The sequence below is a fragment of the Mandrillus leucophaeus genome, unplaced genomic scaffold (genome assembly GCF_000951045.1).
Source record: "Mandrillus leucophaeus isolate KB7577 unplaced genomic scaffold, Mleu.le_1.0 Scaffold1287, whole genome shotgun sequence".
Taxonomy (NCBI): Eukaryota; Metazoa; Chordata; class Mammalia; order Primates; family Cercopithecidae; genus Mandrillus; species Mandrillus leucophaeus.
Genome location: NW_012101240.1, coordinates 371777 through 392842, shown reverse-complemented (window position 1 = coordinate 392842; position 21066 = coordinate 371777). Strand labels below are relative to the sequence as shown.

The 21066-nt window shown below is 38.0% G+C and overlaps 1 protein-coding gene across 6 annotated transcripts in view; it reads left to right on the top strand.

Moving 5' to 3' along the window:
• The window catches only part of MTAP (methylthioadenosine phosphorylase), a 119106-nt gene that overhangs the window by 48631 nt on the left and 49409 nt on the right, over positions 1-21066 (top strand). For 2 of the 6 annotated variants that reach the window (XM_011972326.1, XM_011972322.1), the window contains exon 7: positions 2746-2868. The exons of 2 other annotated variants lie outside the window; for them this stretch is intronic. In XM_011972326.1, the coding sequence (XP_011827716.1) occupies positions 2746-2868 (123 nt within the window). Of the gene's footprint in view, positions 1-2745; positions 2873-5424; positions 6737-21066 lie in introns of those variants that run through there. 2 more of the 6 variants (XM_011972325.1, XM_011972324.1) reach the window with 2 other exon arrangements.

Genomic DNA, 21066 nt, shown 5'->3' with positions numbered 1-21066 from the left:
AGTCTAATAACATATGTCTCCTCCTTTGTAGAACCAGCAGTGATTTCCTTTAGTAGCCAAAGGAGGTTGGGGAAATAGTCAGCTGGAGCTACTTTTGAAAAGCAGAGAAATTAAGCTCTGTAAGTGGAAAGGCTTGAAGACAGTGTTAAATGCCACAAGGAGGGCCCACATAAAGATGGCATTATTTCAGCCAATCGTGTGTATCGTTGTGCTTTGTGCAGATGTGCAGCCTGGCGTGGCAAGAAGGATTTGGAGTTTTCTAAACCCATCTTCAGATTCTAGTTGCTCCATTTGCTTGTCACATTGGGCGAGTTATTTCACTTGTTTACTCTTCTGTAGAATGAAGCCAGGGCTCTGGGTGAGGAGTGGAGGTTGTTTAGTCATTGTTTAGTCAGTTAGACCTTGAAGGATTACTGGAAGAATTAAACCAAATGATATATGTAAAACAACTGGTATAATGCTGGCTCATAAGAGGGTGGTCATCAGACGGTGACTCTGATGGAGTAGGGGGGCTTGAGAGGTGGGTAGTATCGGGGAAAAGCATTTGAACTGCACCTTGAACAGAGGGTTTATTGTGGAAAGGATGTTTTGGGTGAAGCCCAACAGCTGGAACAAAGAAAAGGGAGGTCAGTATCTATACAGAAATAACCAGTCACAGGAAAAATATATAAGGAAATAAGTAAATACAAGGCAAATTTCTTGGATGCTTCATGTCTCTGCATCCAAAGACTCAGCTTAAAATACATCATTTACATGTACCTGGCAGATACCCAGCCTGTCACTGCTTTGTGTTCCCATAGTGGTGCAGACTCCCCTCTGCTGCAGTCTTCATCATTTTTTCCTACACACATCTTGGTGTTGCTGGGTAGGGTCTGGACTATACTTAAGGAAATAGAAAGGTGTAATCCTTGTGTCCCTGAATGTTGGATTTCTTCGAAGCGTAGGAAGGCATGTCAAGTACTCTATCTTTGATGGTAATTTTATATTCACTTTCTTCAACTTTTTCTTATGAAGCTATTTTAGTCATATACAGAAGTAGCCAATAGCACGAGCTTCCATGAATTCAGCATCTAGCTTCAACCATTATATTAACTTACAACCAACATGATTATTGCTCCCATCAATAATTTTATCCATAAACACTTCAGGAGGTATCTAACATGAGCACATTATCATTTTCATTCTCCAATAATAATTCTTTAATATACCCAGCCAAAATTTAAATTTCTTGTTAAATGCCTTAAATTATTTTTTTGGTTGCAAGCTTTTATGAAGGAACCGGATCATTTGTCCTGTTGAGTTTCCCACAGTCTGAATTGCTGAAATCGTCTCCTTGGAGTAGTTTAATAGGCTTCTCTGTCCTCTGTGTTGTCTATAAATTGGTAGCTAGATTTAGATATTTAATCAGATTCAGGTGTGTTAAGGTAGCATTTTATTTTTTCATCAGGAAGCACATAATGAGTGGTTTATTTGGGATTTTGTTTGTTTGGTTCTGTTTGTGATGTTAGCAGCCAATCCATTAATTCACTGGGAGCCATAAAAATGGTGGTATTTTAATTCCATAATATTTTTCTTTATTAGCTGGAATAATTTTCTAAGGAGAAACATACTTCTGTTGGATTATCCAGTGTAGCAACAGTTTTAACATTGTAATCCATTCAACTGTGGACATGAAGAGAACAGCCACATCTTTCTAGACCATACTAACCCATTATACATCTGAGATATTTTCTCAGATACCATATTGAAATCTGTATTAGTCTGTTATCACATTGCTATGGAGAAATACCTAAAACTGGGTAATTTATAAAGAAAATAGGTTTAATTGGCTTATGGTTCTACAGGCTGTACGGGAAGTGTGATGGTGGCATCTGCTCAGCTTCTTGGGAGCCCTCAGGAAACTTCCAATCATGGTGGAAGGCAAAAGGAGAGTGAGGCATCTCACATGGTGGGAGCAAGAGCAAGAGAGAGAGAGAGAGGGGAGAGGTGCTGTACACTTTTCAACAATCAGATCTCACAAGAACCCACTGTCAGTAGAACAGCACCTGAGGATGCTGCTAAACCATGAGAAATCCAACCCCATGATCCAACCGCCTCCCACCAGGCCCCACCTCCAACAGTTCGACATAAGATTTGGTGAGGACACAGATCCAAATCATATCAAAATTCATCAGTGCTTTTCAGAGATGTCACTGAGTTTCTCCGGGACCTCCCTAGGTCTCCTAGGACTAAGACCATCTTGATAAATGCAGAACTTGAACTCAGAGGTTTAAATGTAGAATAAAAAGCCTTCACAAGTCATGTTTTTCTTACTCTGGACTGTTGTAACAAAATACCATAACATGGGTGGCTTCTGAATAACAGAAGTTTATTTTTCACATTTCTGGAAGTTGAGAAGTCCAAGATCAAGGGACTGGCACATTTGGTGTCTAGTGAGAGCCCACTTTCTCATAGACAGCCATCTTCTTACTGGAACCTCACACAGTGGAAGGGGCCCTCGAAGAATGGCACTGGGGCCTCTTTTGTAAGGTCATTAATCCTATCCACGAGGACTCTGCCTTCATGACCTAATTGCCTCCCAAGTGCCCAACCTCCAAATCTCCTACATTGAGGATTAGGTTTCAACAGATAAATTGAGGGGACACAAACATTTAGACTATAGCAAGGCTGGAACTCAGAAAAATGTTTTATGACAAGCAGTGGAATTTTAAGTTCTAGTAACCTCCAGTGCTATTGTTTCTCTAGGTTTCGGTGGACCGGGTCTTAAAGACCCTGAAAGAAAATGCTAATAAAGCCAAAAGCTTACTGCTGACTACTATACCTCAGATAGGGTCCACAGAATGGTCAGAAACCCTCCATAACCTGAAGGTAAGTGTCAGCCATGTACAATCAGGCATGTCTGTAGACTCTCTATTCTTTTCTTACATGCATTTCACCTTTGGTCCTCATGTATTTTATGCCCTAGATGTTTTCAACAAGTTTTTGTGACATCTACTACCATACTAACCACTTGTGAAATTGAGTAGTCATATTTTCTGGCTGGTAATGCAAGACCATTGAGAGAGTTTTATTATCTAGTGTACCAGATTTTCACATTATCCTGCTCTGTAATATCCCTAAGTCTTACTTCAGAAGACTGATAGTGCTTTCTCTGCATATTGCTGACATTGTTGACAAAGCTATTTTCTCTTTGGCAGATCCATTCAAATTTGTGGCAATCCTTTAAAGCCAAAATTCTGACAATAGTACCAAAATGGTGCCAGAAAATATCTGCTTAAGGTTAATCATGCATCAAACTAAACAGTAATTAATGATACCTCTGGGATGTTTGTAGATTGGTAGCTTTCCAACTCTAGTATTAATTCTCAGAATATAATTTAAACTAACTGATAAACTCAGAGTTGCATGATTTTTGTTTGGGCACTTTGTGACTCTTAACCACATAGGGAAAGACTTGTCTCAAACTGATCAGATATTGCATTCCCCTACTATGCAAAGAGGACCATACCTCGAAGTCTCCTAGAATACACCTGTACTTTCGGGTCTTCTGGCGGTGGTGGAGAGAGGATTTCAAAGGTTGATCTAAGCCCTCCCTACCTGAATTACCACCTAGGAGCTCTGGAATAAGAGAGCCACAGTTTTAGTATAATGAGGACGTTGTATGGTGGTAAGTGACTGCCAATCACTGGGCATGGCAGACCCTTGATTTGTAATATTTGCTGATTTACATAGTACAAGTGCTCCAGTACGGCCAATTTCACACTACTAATGTGAAGCCACTGACAAGTTGAGAAGTGATACACACAGTCAGCTCTTGCAAGCTGGTACGAACAGGATCCAGCACACCACTGTAACTAAGGTGTCTCTCAGCAGTTAGGACTGACAGTCAGGAATGTTGGAATTTGTAGTTTATCTTTCCTAATAAGAAACAAATCTATTGGTTTCAACACTGTATACCTAGGAGCTAAATGTTATTTAATGAATAAATGATATCCCCTTTCCCCCATGAAGTGTTTTATCATAATAGAGATGCAGGAAACCCTTATTATTAGAATTAAAAGGGAAAAAATACATTTGAGTGCAGTCAAGTGGCACAACTGGAGCTTGCATAAAAAACGCATGTTGGTTTGCCAGAAATGTGACTCGTACTATTATTAGCAAAATGTCATAGAAGTTTGCTTGTTTGTTTGTTAGAGACGGAGTCTCATTCTGTCACCCAGGCTGGAGTGCAGTGGCACGATCTCAGCTCACTGCAACCTCCGCCTCCCAGGTTCAAGCGATTCTCCTGCTTCAGCCTCCTGAGTAGCTAGGATTACAGGCACGCGCCACCATGCCCAGCTAATTTTTGTGTTTTTAGTAGAGACGGGGTTTCATCATGTTGATCAGGCTGGTCTCAAACTCCTGACCTCGTGATCCACCCACTTCGGCCCCCCAAAGTGCTGGGATTACAGGCGTGAGCCACTGCGCCCAGCCAAGTTCATTTATTTAAGTCTCCCAACTGACCCCACTTTGACCATAGTCTTTCAAAAGCTTGAAGTTAATTTCTCAAGTAATATATTTACTGTTTTAGCTTTATTTTTAAGTAAAAATGCTTGGAGAGTAGAAATCAGTGTTCTCCTTTCCTGGAGCTTCTGAAATTGTGTGGTTTTATTTGTATGCATTTTTAAAGAGGCTTAGTTTACGTAACTTTCATCAGATTTTCAAAGGGAGTTATGAGATAGATAGATAGATAGATAGATAGATAGATAGATAGATAGATAGATAGATAGATAGATAGATAGATAGATATAAATATATATATATAGAGAGAGAGAGAGAGAGAGAAAATTAGGAATTCCTGCTCTAGACAAAACTGAGAATCTTGGCCTTCATTCTGTAACATTAAGGAACACCATACTAATAATCCCTTATTCTGGGGTAGTATTTTTAGTCCTCTAAGCACTGAAATATATATCATTCATTCACTCACTAAGTCATTTCAGAAACACTTAGCACCTACTATATGTCAAGGTCTGGTTTGCAAAGTTAAAGACTTGTGATGATGATCCTATGGTGTTTGGAGATACAGACACATAAAAATTTCAATGATTTCTTACAGTGGGATAAGGATAAGGGATAGAGGTTGCATAAACAATAATCCAGGCCGGGGGTTGGTGTGGCAGTAAGTGATTATCAGAACAGTGCTCTGAGATAAGCATTATTAACCTCACTTAACAGGAAAGGGAGGTGAGGAACCAAGAGTTTAGAGTACCTAAAGTTCCACATCTGGTTAGTGAACTTGAAAATTATCTGTAGAATTTATTTAAAGTGTATGTTTCCTGAGTCCTCACTTTGATCTAGAAAATCAAAATCTGTTTTTTTTTAACAAACATCTCAGTAATTACGCCTACATGTGAATATCACTGCCTCCTTTCTTCCTTTCAGAATATGGCCCAGTTTTCTGTTTTATTACCAAGACATTAAAGTAGCATGACTGCCCAGGAGAAAAGAAGACATTCTAATTCCAGTCATTTTGGAAATTCCTGCTTAACTTGAAAAAAATATGGGAAAGACATGCAGCTTTCATGCCCTTGCCTGTCAAAGAGCATGTTGTAAGAAAGACAAGACATTGTGTGTATTAGAGACTCCTCAATGACTTGGACAACTTCAAAATACAGAAGAAAAGCAAATGATCAGTAAACATGTGGGAAAAAATATTACATTTTAGATGGAAAAAAAAATCACCATTATCTTCTCCCCCTATTAAATTTGCAACAATAAAGGTTGGAGGGTAATCTCTACTTTCCTATACTGCCAAAGAATATGAGGAAGAAATGGGACTCTTTGGTTATTTATTGATGTGACTATAAATTGGTACAGTATTTCTGGAGGGCGATTTGGTAAAATGCATCAAAAGACTTAAAAATACTGATGTACTTTGTGCTGGGAACTCTACATCTAGGAATTTCTCTTTAAAACCGTATCAGAGATACATACAAAGAATTACATATAAAGAAGGGTGTTTAATAATGATAGTTATAATAACAAATAATTAAAACAATCTGAATACCCAGCAATTGGAGGCAAATTATGTCTTAGTTATAATTAGATTGTGAATCAGCCAACTGAAAATCCTTTTTGCATATTTTAATGTCCTAAAAAGACATAGTTGCTCTATATATGAAATGAAAAAAGGATGCGGTAGCATTTTATAGTACTAGTTTTGCTTTTAAATGCTGTGTAAATATACAACAAAACTAGAAAGAAATATATATATAATCTTGTTATTGTATTTAGGGGAGGGATACTGGGATCATTTTTATTTTCTTTGAATCTTTCTGTGTCTTCACATTTTTCTACAATGAATATAATCAAATAGTAAAGTTGTTGTAAAAATAAAAATGGATTTAGAAAGATCCAGTTCTTGAAAACATTGTTTCTGGTAATGAAGCAGAATTTAAGACGGTAATATTAAGGTGAATGTCATTTAAGGGAGTTACATCTTTATTCTGCAAAAGAAGAGGATCATTGATTTCTGTACAGTCAGAACAATACTTGGGTTTGCAACAGCTTTCTGAGAAGAGCTAGGTGTTTAATACTGAGGTAGTCTAAAAGCAAACTGTTTAAAAGACTAAAGGCACATTTTATGGTGTCTGATATTTTAAGAAGTAATGTTTGATTCTCCTTTTTATGAGTTAAATTATTTTACACGAGTTGGTGATTTTTGCTTTTTAATAAAGTGGAAGCTTGCTTTTTTAACTCTTTTTTATTGTTAATTTTATAAAAATGGCTTTTTGTTTTCTTCAGGTTTTTATCATGGGGAGATATTTTTCCTCAGAATTATTTTCTTTTCACTGTAGACTATTACAGGATACTTAAGGATCAGGATACAGAACCTTTTATTTAAAGAGTTTGTAAAGTCAATGTGTTTGTTTGTGTCTGTGAGATTGACTTCAAGATAATAAGCTGCTGACTGTAAACAAAACAGTTACTCTCCATTATTAATCTGAGTCATTAGTGTGAGCCATTTGGGTCAAGTATGATTATGACCCTTGGATTCCCTCATGTAGTATTAAATTTCAACTCTGGTTATCCATTAGCAATCCGTAGAGAACTTAATGAACCTGAACCCAGGCTTCTCTAGCTCTGTAACCTGTGATTGTTTTCGCTACAATATGATACATAGATGGTACCTTACTTTTCCTCATTCTTAGTAGGTGTCTGAATGTCAGGGCAAAAATATGGGCATTTTTCCTGCTGTGTTCAGAAAGTACAGTTCTCTGCAACTTGCAGAGGTACTTTTCTTGATTAAATAGCCTTCTCTAGCAACATCATTTTCAGACTAACCAAATGAATGCAGTATACTCTTTTCTTTCACCCAATCATTCATGCCTTACACAAAGCCAATATACTTTTCCTCATACCTTATGCTTGAGGTTATTGTTGAAGAACACTTCCTGGAACACTTCTCACTTGTGATACTGTACTAGTTTTTTTTTTAATTATTATTTAAGCTAGTATATTAAGTGAACACCATGGTCAGTTGTGAGCATTTTGGTTTCCCCAAAGGATGAATGGTGAGCATCATGAGAAGCTGTAGTTTAGTGACTTAGCCCTTACTGATTAATAGATTTGCATGTACATAGAAGTCTTTGTTGGCATAATCTGCTGTTGTGTTTGGCATTGATTTTCATGGTTTTGAGAGTGACATCCTGGCCCTGTGGTCCCCGAGGGTCATGGTCCTTATGACCTGTACCCTGTTCACTGCCCCCTTCATTAGCATGAGTCGCTGTGCAGGGCCAGAGGTAGCTACCATGGCTTGGTTCAAGGAAGAAAACTCCGTGACAGTGGCACCCTCAGGAGCAGAGGACAGCGAACTTCCTTGAAGAGGGAGTGACTAAGGTGACCCCCAACCTGCCCTGAGCCAGCCACCCTGCAAGTGCCATGTGAGCCTGCTCTGGCATCCACAGGATGCTCCTGGAGCCTCTTCTCTGGCTGTTACTTCAGGGGCATGGTTGTGACCACAGCAACACGTATTTTCCAAATAATTATTCATTCTTGTGACAGTGGCCTGAACATGTTTTTAATTTTCTCAACAAGCATTTAGCCAGCACTTATCCAGTGAAACAATTTGATAAGGTTTCGAGGAGCATCTGCTGGGTTAGGAAGTCACAGACTGAGGAATTTGTGCCACAATTTCTAGAGTGCCTCCTTGATGTGTTTTGGCTGTGTCCCCACCCAAATATCATCTTGAATTGTAGTTCCCATAATCCCCACATGTTGTGGGAGGGACCCAGTGGGAGGTAGTTGAATCATGGGGGTGGTTACCCCCACGCTGCTGTTCTCATGATAATGAGTTCTCACAAGACCTGTTGGTTTTATAAGGGGCTTTTCCCCCTTTTGCTCAGCACTTCTTCCTGCCATCATGTGAAGAAGGACGTGTTTGTTTCGCCTTCCACCAAGGTTGTAAGTTTCCTGAGGCTTTCCCAGCCATGTGGAACTGTGAGTTAATTAAACCTCTTTCCATTATAAATTACCCAGTCTTGGGTAGTCCTTTACAGCAGTGTGAGAACAGACTAATACACTCCTCAAATGTTTTGAAGATTGTTGCACCTTGGAACACCAGTGTGCATGGAATCCGGCTCAATATATGTATTGGCCCAGCAAGGCAAAGAACTGAAGTTTCAACATGGAAGAACCTGTGTTGTCCTCATAATAGTATAGAATAATTCAAGATAGGCAAGAAGGACAGCAGTGAATGAAGACCGTGGAAGAAAAAAAGGAATGCCAAAGATAGAGGAAATCTACCAAGACTAGTAGGGTAGTCCAGAGGAAGCCGTTTCAGGGCCTGTTGCCAGCTATGCCTTTGAGAACCTTGGGATCCAGAAGAATGAGGGGAATTTCTTCAGAAAGACAATTTCAGCGTGCATTATTTCTTTGTTTTGGAGATTCACTCATGTTGTTGCATGCATCTCTAGCTTGTGCCCTTTTGTGCCTAGTAGTATTCTGTCATATGCCTATCTTACAACTTGATTATCTGTTCACCTGTTGATGAATGTTTGAATTGTTTCCATTTGAGGAATTTTACGAATAAAGCTGCTATAAGCATGAAATTACAAGTCTTTTTGTGAACATATTTTCACTTGTGCAAATGCCTACACTCCCACCAGTAATTTTTTTTTTTTGAGACGGAGTCTCGCTCTGTCGCCCAGGCTGGAGTGCAGTGGCCGGATCTCGGCTCACTGCAAGCTCCGCCTCCTGGGTTTACGCCATTCTCTTGCCTCAGCCTCCCGAGTAGCTGGGACTACAGGCACCTGCCACCTCGCCCGGCTAGTTTTTTTGTATTTTTTAGTAGAGACAGGGTTTCACAGTCCCACCAGTAATTTACAAGAATTCTTGACAAAGCTTGGTATTGTCAGCGTTTTTAATTTTAGCCATTCTGTTGGGTCTATTTTGATATCTCACTGTGGTTTTGATTTGCACTTTTCTGATTGAAAATGTTGAACTTCTTTTCATGTGCTTATTGGCCATTCACATATTTTGTGAACTATCTGTACAAATATTTTTATTTAAAAATTAGATTGTTTTGCTTTATTATTGAATTGTAAAAATTGTTTATTCTGGATATACTCTTTTTCAGATATATGTATTGTGACTATTCTTAGTCTTTAGCTTGCCCTTTCATTTTCTTAATGATATCTTTCAAAGAACAAGTGTTTCATTTTGACAAAGCCTAGTTTATCAATTTTTTTTTATGATTGGTACTTTTTGTGTATTCCAAGAAATCTTTGCCTATTGATTGAATTACCTGTGTGCCCTTGTCAAAATCAATTTACCGTTTATCTATGGATCTGGATGATCTATTTATGTCATTTATCTGTGTCTCTTCTTATGCCAATACTCTACTGTCTTGATTATTGTGGCTTTATGGTGTCTTGAAATTAAGTATTGTTAAGCCCTGCAGTCTTTTCCAAGATTGTTTTGGCTATCAGGTCCTTTCTTTATAAAGTTTATATTAAGCTTGTCCATTTTTCTTTAAGAAAAAAAATCTGCTGGAATTGCTATTGGGATTGCACTGAATTTTTAGGTCGATTTGGGAAGAATTTACAATATTGAACCTTTCAATCCATGAACATGGTATGTTTCTGCAGTTATTTGGGTCTTTTAAAATTTAAAATTTATCTCAGCAATGTTTTGTAATTTTAGTGAAGAAGTCTTGTATATCTTTTGTTAAATGTATTCCTAAATATTTTGTGGAAATGTCATTGTAAATAGTACTTTAATTTCATTTTTAAGTTTATTGCTGGTATACAGAAATACGTTTTATTTTTTTATATTGACTTTATATTCTGTAATCTTATTAAATTCAGTTAGTTCAGTAGTAGTTCTTATTTTTATTTTATTGCAAGTGCCTTAGGGATACCTTGTGTACACCATCATTTCATATATGATTAACAACAGTTTACTTCTTCTTTCCAGTCTTTACCTTTTATTTCTTTTTGCTTTGTTGTATTGGCTAGGACCTTCAACCTAATGTTGAATAGAAGTAGTGTGAGTTGTTATTCTTGTCTTACTCTCAACAGCAGGGGACAGCATCTGATTTTTCACTATTAAAATATGTTAGCTATAAGTTTTTTCTGTTTCATGTTTTTATCAGATTGAAGATCTCTTTTATTCCTATTTTGCCAAGAGTGTCATGAGTGCGCTTGAATTTCGCCAAGTACTTTTTCCTGCATCTACTGAAAAAATCTTGATTTTTTTCTTTTATTTCGTTAATGTAGATTCTTTAATGTTAAACTGATCTTGCATTCCTGGTACAAACCTTACTTAGTAATGGTATGTTATCCCTTTTATATAATGCTGGATTTGGTTTGCAAATATTTTGTTTGATTTTTACATCTATGCTCATGAGACAGATTGGTCTGTGATTTTCCTTTCTTGTAAGTCTTGTCAGGTGTCAGGGCTTGGTTAATTTTGACATTTACAAACATATATTTTTAACATAAAAATAAACTTTAAAAAAAGATGACAGCCTGAATTGTTTATATACAGAATGTTAACCAAAAAGATTGAAAAAGGCTGGAACAGCAGGTTACATTTGATACCTAAAAATATTTTGCAGATATAAGTGCATCTTGGAACTGTTCTAGGCAAAAGCTTGGGAATGACTAAAATTCTCAGGGTCATAGGATGTTCTGAATAAACTAAGGTACATCAGTTCAAATAAGTAATGTGAAGTTGTCAAAAAGAATAGATATCTGTTTATGCACCAGTATGGAACAATGTTCATGACAACAGTGGAAATCAAAAATACATAGAGTAAAATAAGTATAAGTTTGTGGTGATGTATAGATAGGATGTTTATATTTCCCGAAAGTTTCTGGAAAGAAACTTATTGATAGATTCTGAAGGATGAATCAAGAGACTTAAACTGTCGACTTCATACCTTTCTATAGTGGTTGAACTTTTCACCGTAGGCAACTGTTCCTTTAATGTATATATTTTAAGGAGTGGATACTAGAGGAGACCTAGCTTCATAGCAGTTCATGTAACATGAGATAAAATATATGATTCTTGGCCTTAACTTCTGATAGGTTATGCTTGAGGCACTGTATCCAGTTCTGGGCACCATGCTTTCAGGAGGATGACTATCTAAAAAGCACCAAGAGAAGGGTGAAGGGACTGAAAAAAACCATGCCACATGTGTAATACTTAAATGGGTTAAGTATATCTAACTATTTAGGAGAAAGCCTTGAATGATAACTTTGTTTAGGGGCTGTCATTCTCTTACAGACATGTGCCTCCCTCACTGTTCTGTAAGCTTTTGTAAAGACAGGAAGTTGTTTTTTTAACTCATCAGTTTAGGAGCCTCTTTTCCTTGTATTTAGCACAAGCTCAACAAGTATTTGTGTAAATAAAAATCTGATTATATTTCTTTCCTACTTAAAACCCTTCATCAGCTCTCCCAAACACCTCCCCATTTTCACTTTCAGCAGGTGACTTTAGTTCCCTCTTCACGGACAGAACTGAAACATCAGCAGCACACTTTCAAGACCCCCTCTCTGTTCTCTCCCAAACTGTTTTCCCTCTTGTTACCATCTGTGACAGTTCTTCTCAAACGGGAGCATGCATTATCATCACCTGGAGGGCTTATTAAAACAGGTTGCATGGCGCCACCCCAGAGTTGCCGATTCAGGACATCTGGGGCATGGCCTGATAATTTGCATTTCCAACAAGTTCCAGATGATGCTGGTCCCACTTAGAACTACTGTCATAGGTGTTTCTCCCTAATCATTCTCTTATGCACCACCAGACCCCATGCTTCTCACCTAGTAAGGACATCAGTCTAGTAACTACCCCTTTCATAATCATTTTTCTCCTTATTATTGAATCACTTTTTCAGCACACAAATATGCTTATTTCTCCCATTGAATTCTTGACCCCAGTTCTATGTGCTGTCTCATTTTTAAGCTTTTCATTGGCATAAAGTCCCTTGAGTTGATTCTCCTGCCTGCAATTCCTCTTCTCCAGACTTTCCTTAGTCCTCTTCATTTCAGATTTTACCAGTGCACCACCTTCAGCACCACCAAGATTCTCAAGGTCGCCGATTTACTAATTGTCAATTTTCACACTTAACCCTTCATTTCCTATCAGCCACATTTGATACACTTGACCCCTTCCTCTTCTTTGGAAGCTTTCTTTACTTCACTTCCAAGGACACCACACTCTTGATTTTCTTCCTTCATTGCTGGTTGTTGCTTCTTAGTCTCCTTTGCTGGTTTCTCCCTGATCTTTTAACGTTGCCTGCCCTAGGGCTCAATCCTTGGACTTCTCCATCTTCACTTGTTCCTTCGTGGTCACTCCTCAACTTCCCCTACACCTGCTTTCCCATCTCAGTCTAGCAGTTCCATCCTTCTAGTTCTTCAGACTAAAAACTTGAAGTCCTTGACTCTTCTTTTCAAAACCCACATTCAAACCAGGAAAAATTTATTTACCATCCAAATGTGTCAAGATACTGACTATTCTTCACCACAGCTACTGCTTCCAACCTAGTCTGAGCCACTCTCATCTCACCTGGATACTGTAATAACCCCTAACAGGTCCTGCATCTACTTTTGTTCCCTAGATCAAGCAACCCAGGAGGCAGAATGATCTGCTCAAAATGCTATTTCACTTGTATTAAAATCCCACATCTTTATGATAGCCTATGAATCCTCATGTGATTTGCACTTGCCCTCCTACCTCTCTGACTTCCTCTCACTACTGTCTTCTCGCTCACTCTGCTCCAGCCCTTTTCCAAGAACACACCAGGCCTCCTCCTGCCTTTTAACATTAGAGTATTTGGTTTGTGTTCCTTCTACCTGGAAAACTCTCCCAGCAGATAACCACCTGGCCTCACTACAGCACCTCCTTCAAATCTTTGCTCCAGAATCACCTTAGTGGGTCAACCCCAAATATCGTATTTTAACAGATGATAATACCCCTCACTCCGTGCCCAAAGTACTCCTAAGGACTCTTACAAGCACAACCTTTCAATTTTCCCATAGCTCTTAACCTCTCCCTACGTACTCTAGTGTTTGTATATATTTGTTTATTGTTTTGTGACTCCCAACACACACAGTTCCTCCAAAATATAGAACCTCTGTGACAGCAGGAAACTTGTCATTTACTGATATCCCAAATGACCAGACTAGTGCTTGGGATTTAGTAGGCTTCCAGCCAATACTATCTTGAATGTACAGCTTCCCAATACATATGACTTGCAAAGCCCTGCATGTTCTGACTTACTCCAGCCTGTTTCTCACCTCCTACACCTCATGGCACTCTGAATCAGTGCTGTCTGATAGAAATATGTGAGCCAATATGTAATTTTAAATTTTCTAGGAGCCATATTTACAAATTAAAAAACAGTTGAAATTATTTGTAATATATTTTAATATATCCAAAATGTTATGGAGACATGTAATATTTTAAAATTATGAAATGTTATATTATTCAAATACTAAACCTTTGGAATCAGATATTTTAATACTAACAGTACATCTCAATTCAGAGGTTAATTTTTTTTTTTTTTTTTTTAGATGGAGTCTCTGTCTCCCAGACTGGAGTGCAGTGGCGTGTTCTCGGCTTACTGCAACCTCCACCTCCCGGGTTCAAGCAATTCTTCTGCCTCAGCCTCCCGAGTAGCTGGGATCACAGGTGCCTGCCACCATGCCCAACTAATTTTTGTATTTTTAGTAGAGACAGGGTTTCACCATGTTGGCCAGGCTGGTCTCAAACTCCTGACCTCAAGTGATCCGCCAGCCTCGGTCTTACAAAGTGCTAGGATTACAGCCGTCAGCCACCATGCCTGGCTATAAGGCTAAATTTTTATAAGAAATGTTCTATCTGTGTTTAAAATTCGTAAAATTTACTTTGAAAAAATAGACTCACATACCTAAGTTGTTCCAGTTATATTGAAGTGGCTATCAACTTTTAAATTTAACTTAATTAAAACTAAATAAAATTAATTTCATTTGCTCAGTTGCACTAGCTACATTTCAAGTGTTCAACAGGCACACTTGGCTAGTGATGTATTAGCATGACTCTTTGATTCCGTCTCCAAGCAGGCCAGCCTCCTCTTTGTCTCTAGCCTTTTGTAAGTTGTCCCTCCACTTGGAAGACTCTTCTTTGCTCCACCATCATCTCTTTTTATCTGACTCACTGTCTGAATTAGCCCTTTCTCTGCACTTTGCAAACACCCTGCTCTGTTACGTTACTAGTCATACTGTATTATAATTGTCTGATTCATTGTCTGATGGTTCAGGAATTATTTCTACCTTGTTTACTTTTGTGTCCCCAGACTCTTCAGACAGTACCTGTCATTTAAGTGATACTATGTGTGTCTATATATATATATATATATATATATATATATATGTTAAATAAATTTATAAATCTATGAAATTTATGCCTATAGAAGTTTTAGCCATCCTTCTGTTTCCAACTCAAATTGCTTCTTCCCAGGATTCTTGTCAGAGCAGTCTACAGCAAATATTTCCTCTTTTATACTCCCAAACCACCTGGAGCTCATATTACTCATAGGTCATTTGTAATACATAATTTTACTGTGTAAAATTCTACCTCCCCAGATAGTGAGCACTCCCTCGCGGGAGGAGTGTGAGTCTGGGGTCTGGCGCTCTCCAACAGTTCATGCCTGGTAAGGATCATGGTGTCCTGGCATGACAGACACCAAAGTCCACATTTTCCAAGGGAATGAATGTTTATAAATACATTGGTTCCTTAACATTACTAGAGCCCTCTTCCTATTCTCTCCTCTTTTCCTAATTCATGCCCCCTTATTACCTTAACAGATGTGAGAGTTAATCAGGATGTAATTAAGTTGAAAAAGTACCTAGGATGGAAGGAATTTGGAATTCTGAATACTGGGTTTTAAGTTGGAAAAAAATTATATAAAATGTATTCTGTTGTCTTGACAGTTACTTACTTTGTTTTTTATCTTATAGTTTGTCTTCTTGAGACTGTAGGCTTCTATTAAATTGTGAACTAATTTAGATGCCACTCCTGAGGGCCTGGCACATGATTTGCACTTAATGAACAGCTGCTGTGGTCTGAATTTCTGTGTCCTCATAAAATCCATATATTGAAATCTAATCTCCAATGCAATCGTATCAAGAGGTAGAGCCTTTGGTGGTGATTAGGTGGTGATAGTTTTTCCTTCATGAATGAGATTAGTTCATAAATGAGGCCTGAGGGAGCTCTTTTGCCCCTTCTGCCATGTGAGAACACGTCTAGAAGGTGGCATCTATGAAGTAGAGTGGGCCGTCATCAGACATTGAATCTGCTGGTGCCTTGATCTTGGACTTCCACCCCCCAGAACTGTAAGAAACAACTTTCTATTGTTTTTAAGTTACTCAGTCTAAGATACTTTGTTATAGCCACCCAAAAGGACTAAGACAGCAATGTTCATTTTATCTCAATCAGCAATTTAAAAGGAACAGCTATAGAAGTTGAACAACAGTCATACTAATTGGATCCTAAGGAAGTTATTTTTGAAAAAGTATAAATATCAAAATGAAAATGTTTCAGAATTCAGCATATAAATGAAAAGGGGACCTGTTCTTGGTTTAGTAAGCATTTTGTTGCAGAGCACTTTTTTTCAGAATAAAAAATAAAAACATTTGATGATTTCATTTAGGGAAAATTAACAGGAAATAGTGTTATCAAACTGTGCCCTCCGTTTTATAGATGATTCAGTCTTAAAAACTCCACACATCGGAATGTGATCATTCGTTCATTAGCTGCTCTCTTTGACCTCACTTTAGTTTACAAATTCCCACCCCTTAGGAATCAAGATTACAAGACTAAAGCAGTAAGTGATAGGAAAGTCAACTTCAAATGTATACAGAAATACAAAGATCAATATAGTGAACCCCTGTCTGCCACCCGGCTTCAAGAATTACTTCATAGACAATCTGTTTATTCTATAATCCCACTGACTATTCACCTCCGATGTTATTTTGAAGCATTTCTCATGTATGATTTCATCTATGAATATTTCAATGATACTATTAAAGGATAAATATTTGTAAGATGACCACAATACCACTAGCACACATAAAAAATAAAAATTTCTTAAGTCAGAAAATAGTATTCAAAATTTCAAATGTATTATAAATGCCATTTTTTACATGTTGTTTATTTAAATCAGGATCCAAGTAAAGTCTGTACATTGCAATTGGTTAACACATATTTTGTGTTTCTTTTATTCTACGCCATCTCTTTTAGTAAATGTCCTTGAATGTTTCTTAACTTGCTGTATGTTCACGGACCATTTCCAGACACTTTGAATGGTTGTTTTAAAATAATTTTCACTCATTCTGTAGGTTGCCTGTTCACTCTGATGGTAGTTTCTACTGTGCAGAAAAGAACTCTGGATTCAGTTCCCGGAAAGACTAGTGAAAATTATTTTTTAATCATTTTTCTTTTTTAAAAAAATTATACTTTAAGTGCTGGGATACATGTGCAGAACATGCAGGTTTGTTACATAGATATACACGTGCCATGGTGGTTTGCTGTACCCATCAACCCGTCATTCTACTTTAGGTATTTTTCCTAAGGCTATCCCTCCCCTAGCCCACACCCTGACAGGCCCCAGTGTGTGATGTTCCCCTCCCTGTGTCCATATGTTCTCATTGTTCCGCTCCCACTTATGAGTGAGAACATGCAGTGTTTGGTTTTCTGTTCTTGTGTTAGTTTGCTGAGAATGATAATTTCCAGCTTCATGTCCCTGCAAAGGACATGGAAAAAAAACATCCTTTTTTATGGCTGCATAGTATTCCATGGTGTATATGTGCCACCTTTTCTTTATCAGGTCTATCACTGATGGACATTTGGGTTGGTTCCAAGTCTTCGCTATTGTGAATAGTGCCACAATAAACATACGTGTGCATGTGTCTTTATAGTAGAATGATTTATAATCCTTTGGGTATATGACCAGTAATGGGATTGCTGGGTCAAATGGTATTTCTAGTTCTAGATCCTTGGGGAATCACCACACTGTATTGTTTCCTGACTTTTTAATGATAGCCATTCTAACTGGTATGAGATGTTATCTCATTGTGGTTTTGATTTGCGTTTCTCTAATGACCAGTGATGATGAGCTTTCCTTCATGTTTGTTGACTGCATAAATATTTTCTTTTGAGAAGTGTCTGTTCATATCCTTTGCCCACTCTTTGTTGGGGTTGTTTGTTTTTTTCTTGTAAATTTGTTTAAATTCCTTGTAGATTTTGGATATTAGCCCTTTGTCAGATGGATAGATTGCAAAAATTGTTATTTTCTCTGCTCCTCATCCTCCTCCCACCCTTTACCCTCAAGTAGGCCCCAGTGTCTGTTGTGTCTTCTTTGTGTCTGTGAGTTCTTATCATCTACCTCCCACCTGTAAGTAAGAACATGTGGTATTTGGTTTTCTGTTTCTGTGTTACTTTACTAGGGATAATGGCATCCAGCTCCATCTATGTTCCAACAAAAGACATGGTCTCCTTCATTTTAATGGCTGCATAGTATTCCATGGTACATATGTACCACATTTTCTTTGTCCAGTCTGTCATTGGTGGCCATTTAGGTTGATTCCACTTCTTTGCTTTTGTGAATAGTGCTGCATGTGTCTTTATGATAGATTGATGTATGTTCCCCTGGGTATACACCTAGTAATGAGATTGCTGGGTCAAATGGTAGTTCTGTTTTTAGCTCTTTGAAGAATCCCCACACTGCTTCTCACAATGATTGAACTAATTTCGACTCACACCGGTGTATCAGTGTTCCCTTTTTCTTCACAACCTTGTCAGCATCTGGGTTTTTTTACTTTTTAATAATAGCTATTCTGAGTGCTGTGAGATGGTGTGTCATTGTGGTTTTGATTTACATTTCTCTAATGATCAGTGATACCAAGCTTTTTTAAAGTATGATTGTTGGCCACATGTATGTCTTCTTTAGAAAGTGCCTGTTCATTTCCTTTGTCCACTTTTAAATGGGGTTGTTTTTTTCTTGTGAATTTAAGTTCCTTATAGATGCTGTATATTAGATGTTTGTCAAATACATAGTTTGCAAATATTTTCTCCCATTCTATAGGTTGTCTGTTTACTCTGTCGATAGTTTCTTCTGCTGTGCAGAAGCTCTTAAGTTTAATTAGATCACACTTGTCAATTTTTGCTTTTGTTGTTAATAGCTTTTGGTATCTTTGTCATGAAATATTTGCTCGTTCCTATGTCCAGGATGGTATTGCCTAGGTTGTCTTCCAGGGATTTTATAGTTTAGAGTTATACATTTAAGTCTTTAATCCATCTTCAGGTGATTTTTTTATATGGTATAAGAAAGGGGTCCAGCTTCAATCCTATGCATATGACTACCCAGTTATCCCAACACCATTTATTGAATAGGGAATCTTTTCGCCATTGCTTGTTTTTGTCAGTTTTGTCAAAGATCAGTCATAGATGTGCAGCCTCATTTCTGGGCTCTCTGTTCTGTTCCATTGGTCTATGTATCCATTTTTCTACCAGTACTTTGCTGTTTTGGTTACTGTAGTTTGGATTATAGTTTGAAGTTGGGTAACGTGATGCCTCCAGCTTTGTTCTCTTTGCATAGGATTGCCTTGGCTATTTGGGCTCTTTTTTGTGGTTCCATGTGAATTAAAAAAAAAATTTTTTTCTGTGAAAAATTGTCATTGGTAGTTTGATAGGAATAGCATTCGATCTCTAAATTGCTTTGGGCAGTGTGGTCATTTTAATGATACTGATTATTCCTGTTCATGAGCATGGAATACTTTTCCATTTGTTTCTGTCATCTCTGATTTCTTTGAGCAGTGTTTTGTAATTCTCCTTGTGGAAATCTTTCAGTTTCCTGGTTACCTGTATTCCTAGGTATTCCTAGGTATTTTATTCTTCTTGTGGCAGTTGTGAATGGGATTGCATTCCTGATTTGGCTCTCAGCTTGACTGTCATTGGTGATCTCAAGGTTTATGTTCCTTCCCCAACTTGGAGGCAGCAGAGGAAGGGACCTTAGTAGTGGCTGTGGCCAAGGGTCTTTTGCTTGTCTCCTGGTGGAGGCTCCACCCCAGAGATGCAGATCAGCAATCAGTCAGTGTAATCAGCCTAGGATGGATGGTCTGTGATGTGGGCCCAAGCTGGGGGTATCCTGTCTGGTGATGAGCAAGGGGATGGGTGAGACCCACAGGAGACAGACTGGCCTTCTCTCCTTGTGTCAACAACAGTTTATTGGAGGTATGGATAGGGCACTTAGGATCTTTGTTCCTTTGTTAGTCTGAGAGTAGCAAGGGCTGTTCCACTGCAGAGGAATTTTGGTTTCCTATCAAACCATGAGATGTAGCCAAATATATTCAGAGGGAAATTTATAGTTTTTAATGCTTATTTTCAAAAAGAAAAACAAAAAAATTAAGAAGTGAGGCCCCTAACTCAAGAAGTGATTTAAAAAGAAAAGCAGAACTTAATTAAATTAATGAAGTAGAAAACAACGAGGATACATTTAAAAATAAGTTACAGGACAGGAGAAGATATATGCAATACTTATAAATGAAAAAAAAAACCTGATATCCAGAGTATCCAAAAACACCTTCACAAATCACTGAAAAAAGGCAGACAATCAATTAGAAAAGGGAGTAAAAGACTTAAATAGTCAGTTCAATAAAAGAGAAACTCTGCATGGTCAATCACTTTATGAATAAATGCTTAGTGATAAGAGAAATGAAAATTTAGAGATACCTCTACAATGAGATACAATGAGATACCTCTACACCCCATCAGTTGAACAAAAAATTAAGTCTGACAACTCCAAGTTTGAGCATCAAGAATTCTCATACAGTGCTAGTGACAGCATAAATTGATAAACCACATTGAGAAAATAATGTGACATTATCCAACTAAATTGAAGATAAGCTTACTGTAGCAGTCTGGATCCAATCAGGAGATAGAAACCCCACAGTAGGCTAAACATGGAAGTTAAATATCAGACTTAGTACCTATGATTAAATAGCAACTATAAAATATGAGGAAAGAGTACCTAAGGAAAGACAAACTTGAAAGAGTTTCGGACCTCATTGGAGAACGTGTGTTTGGCCATTAGATAGCAAAAAAATATCTGCTGATGTAGCCAGACCACAGCTGGTCTGGAGTTTCCAAGCAAACAATAGGGAACCCTCTAGTGTACAGGTAGGGAAACAGGCAATCAGCAATACCTAGTGTGGCCTGCATTAGGAAGCTGGGGATGAAAGCAGGAGACCAGAGCATACCCACACACGGGAGCCCGCACAGGAAGTGGTAGCTCTGTGTTGTGAGCCTCTGTGCCACAGGGGGCTGTTGTGAAGGTCATGTGGGAGCTTTGGTTTTTATGTCCAGAGGGCTGTGGAAAGGTTATCATCAAGCTGAGGCTGCAATATTGCAGAGTAATCTTAGGCCTTAGTGGGTTCTAGTGGATGTCCTCACATCCACACCTCTGAAAAAATTGCAAGAAACTTCTTTATCCTGCAATGTCCGGTCAACATCCTCCCTGAAAAAAAGTTAGCGTAATGCTCA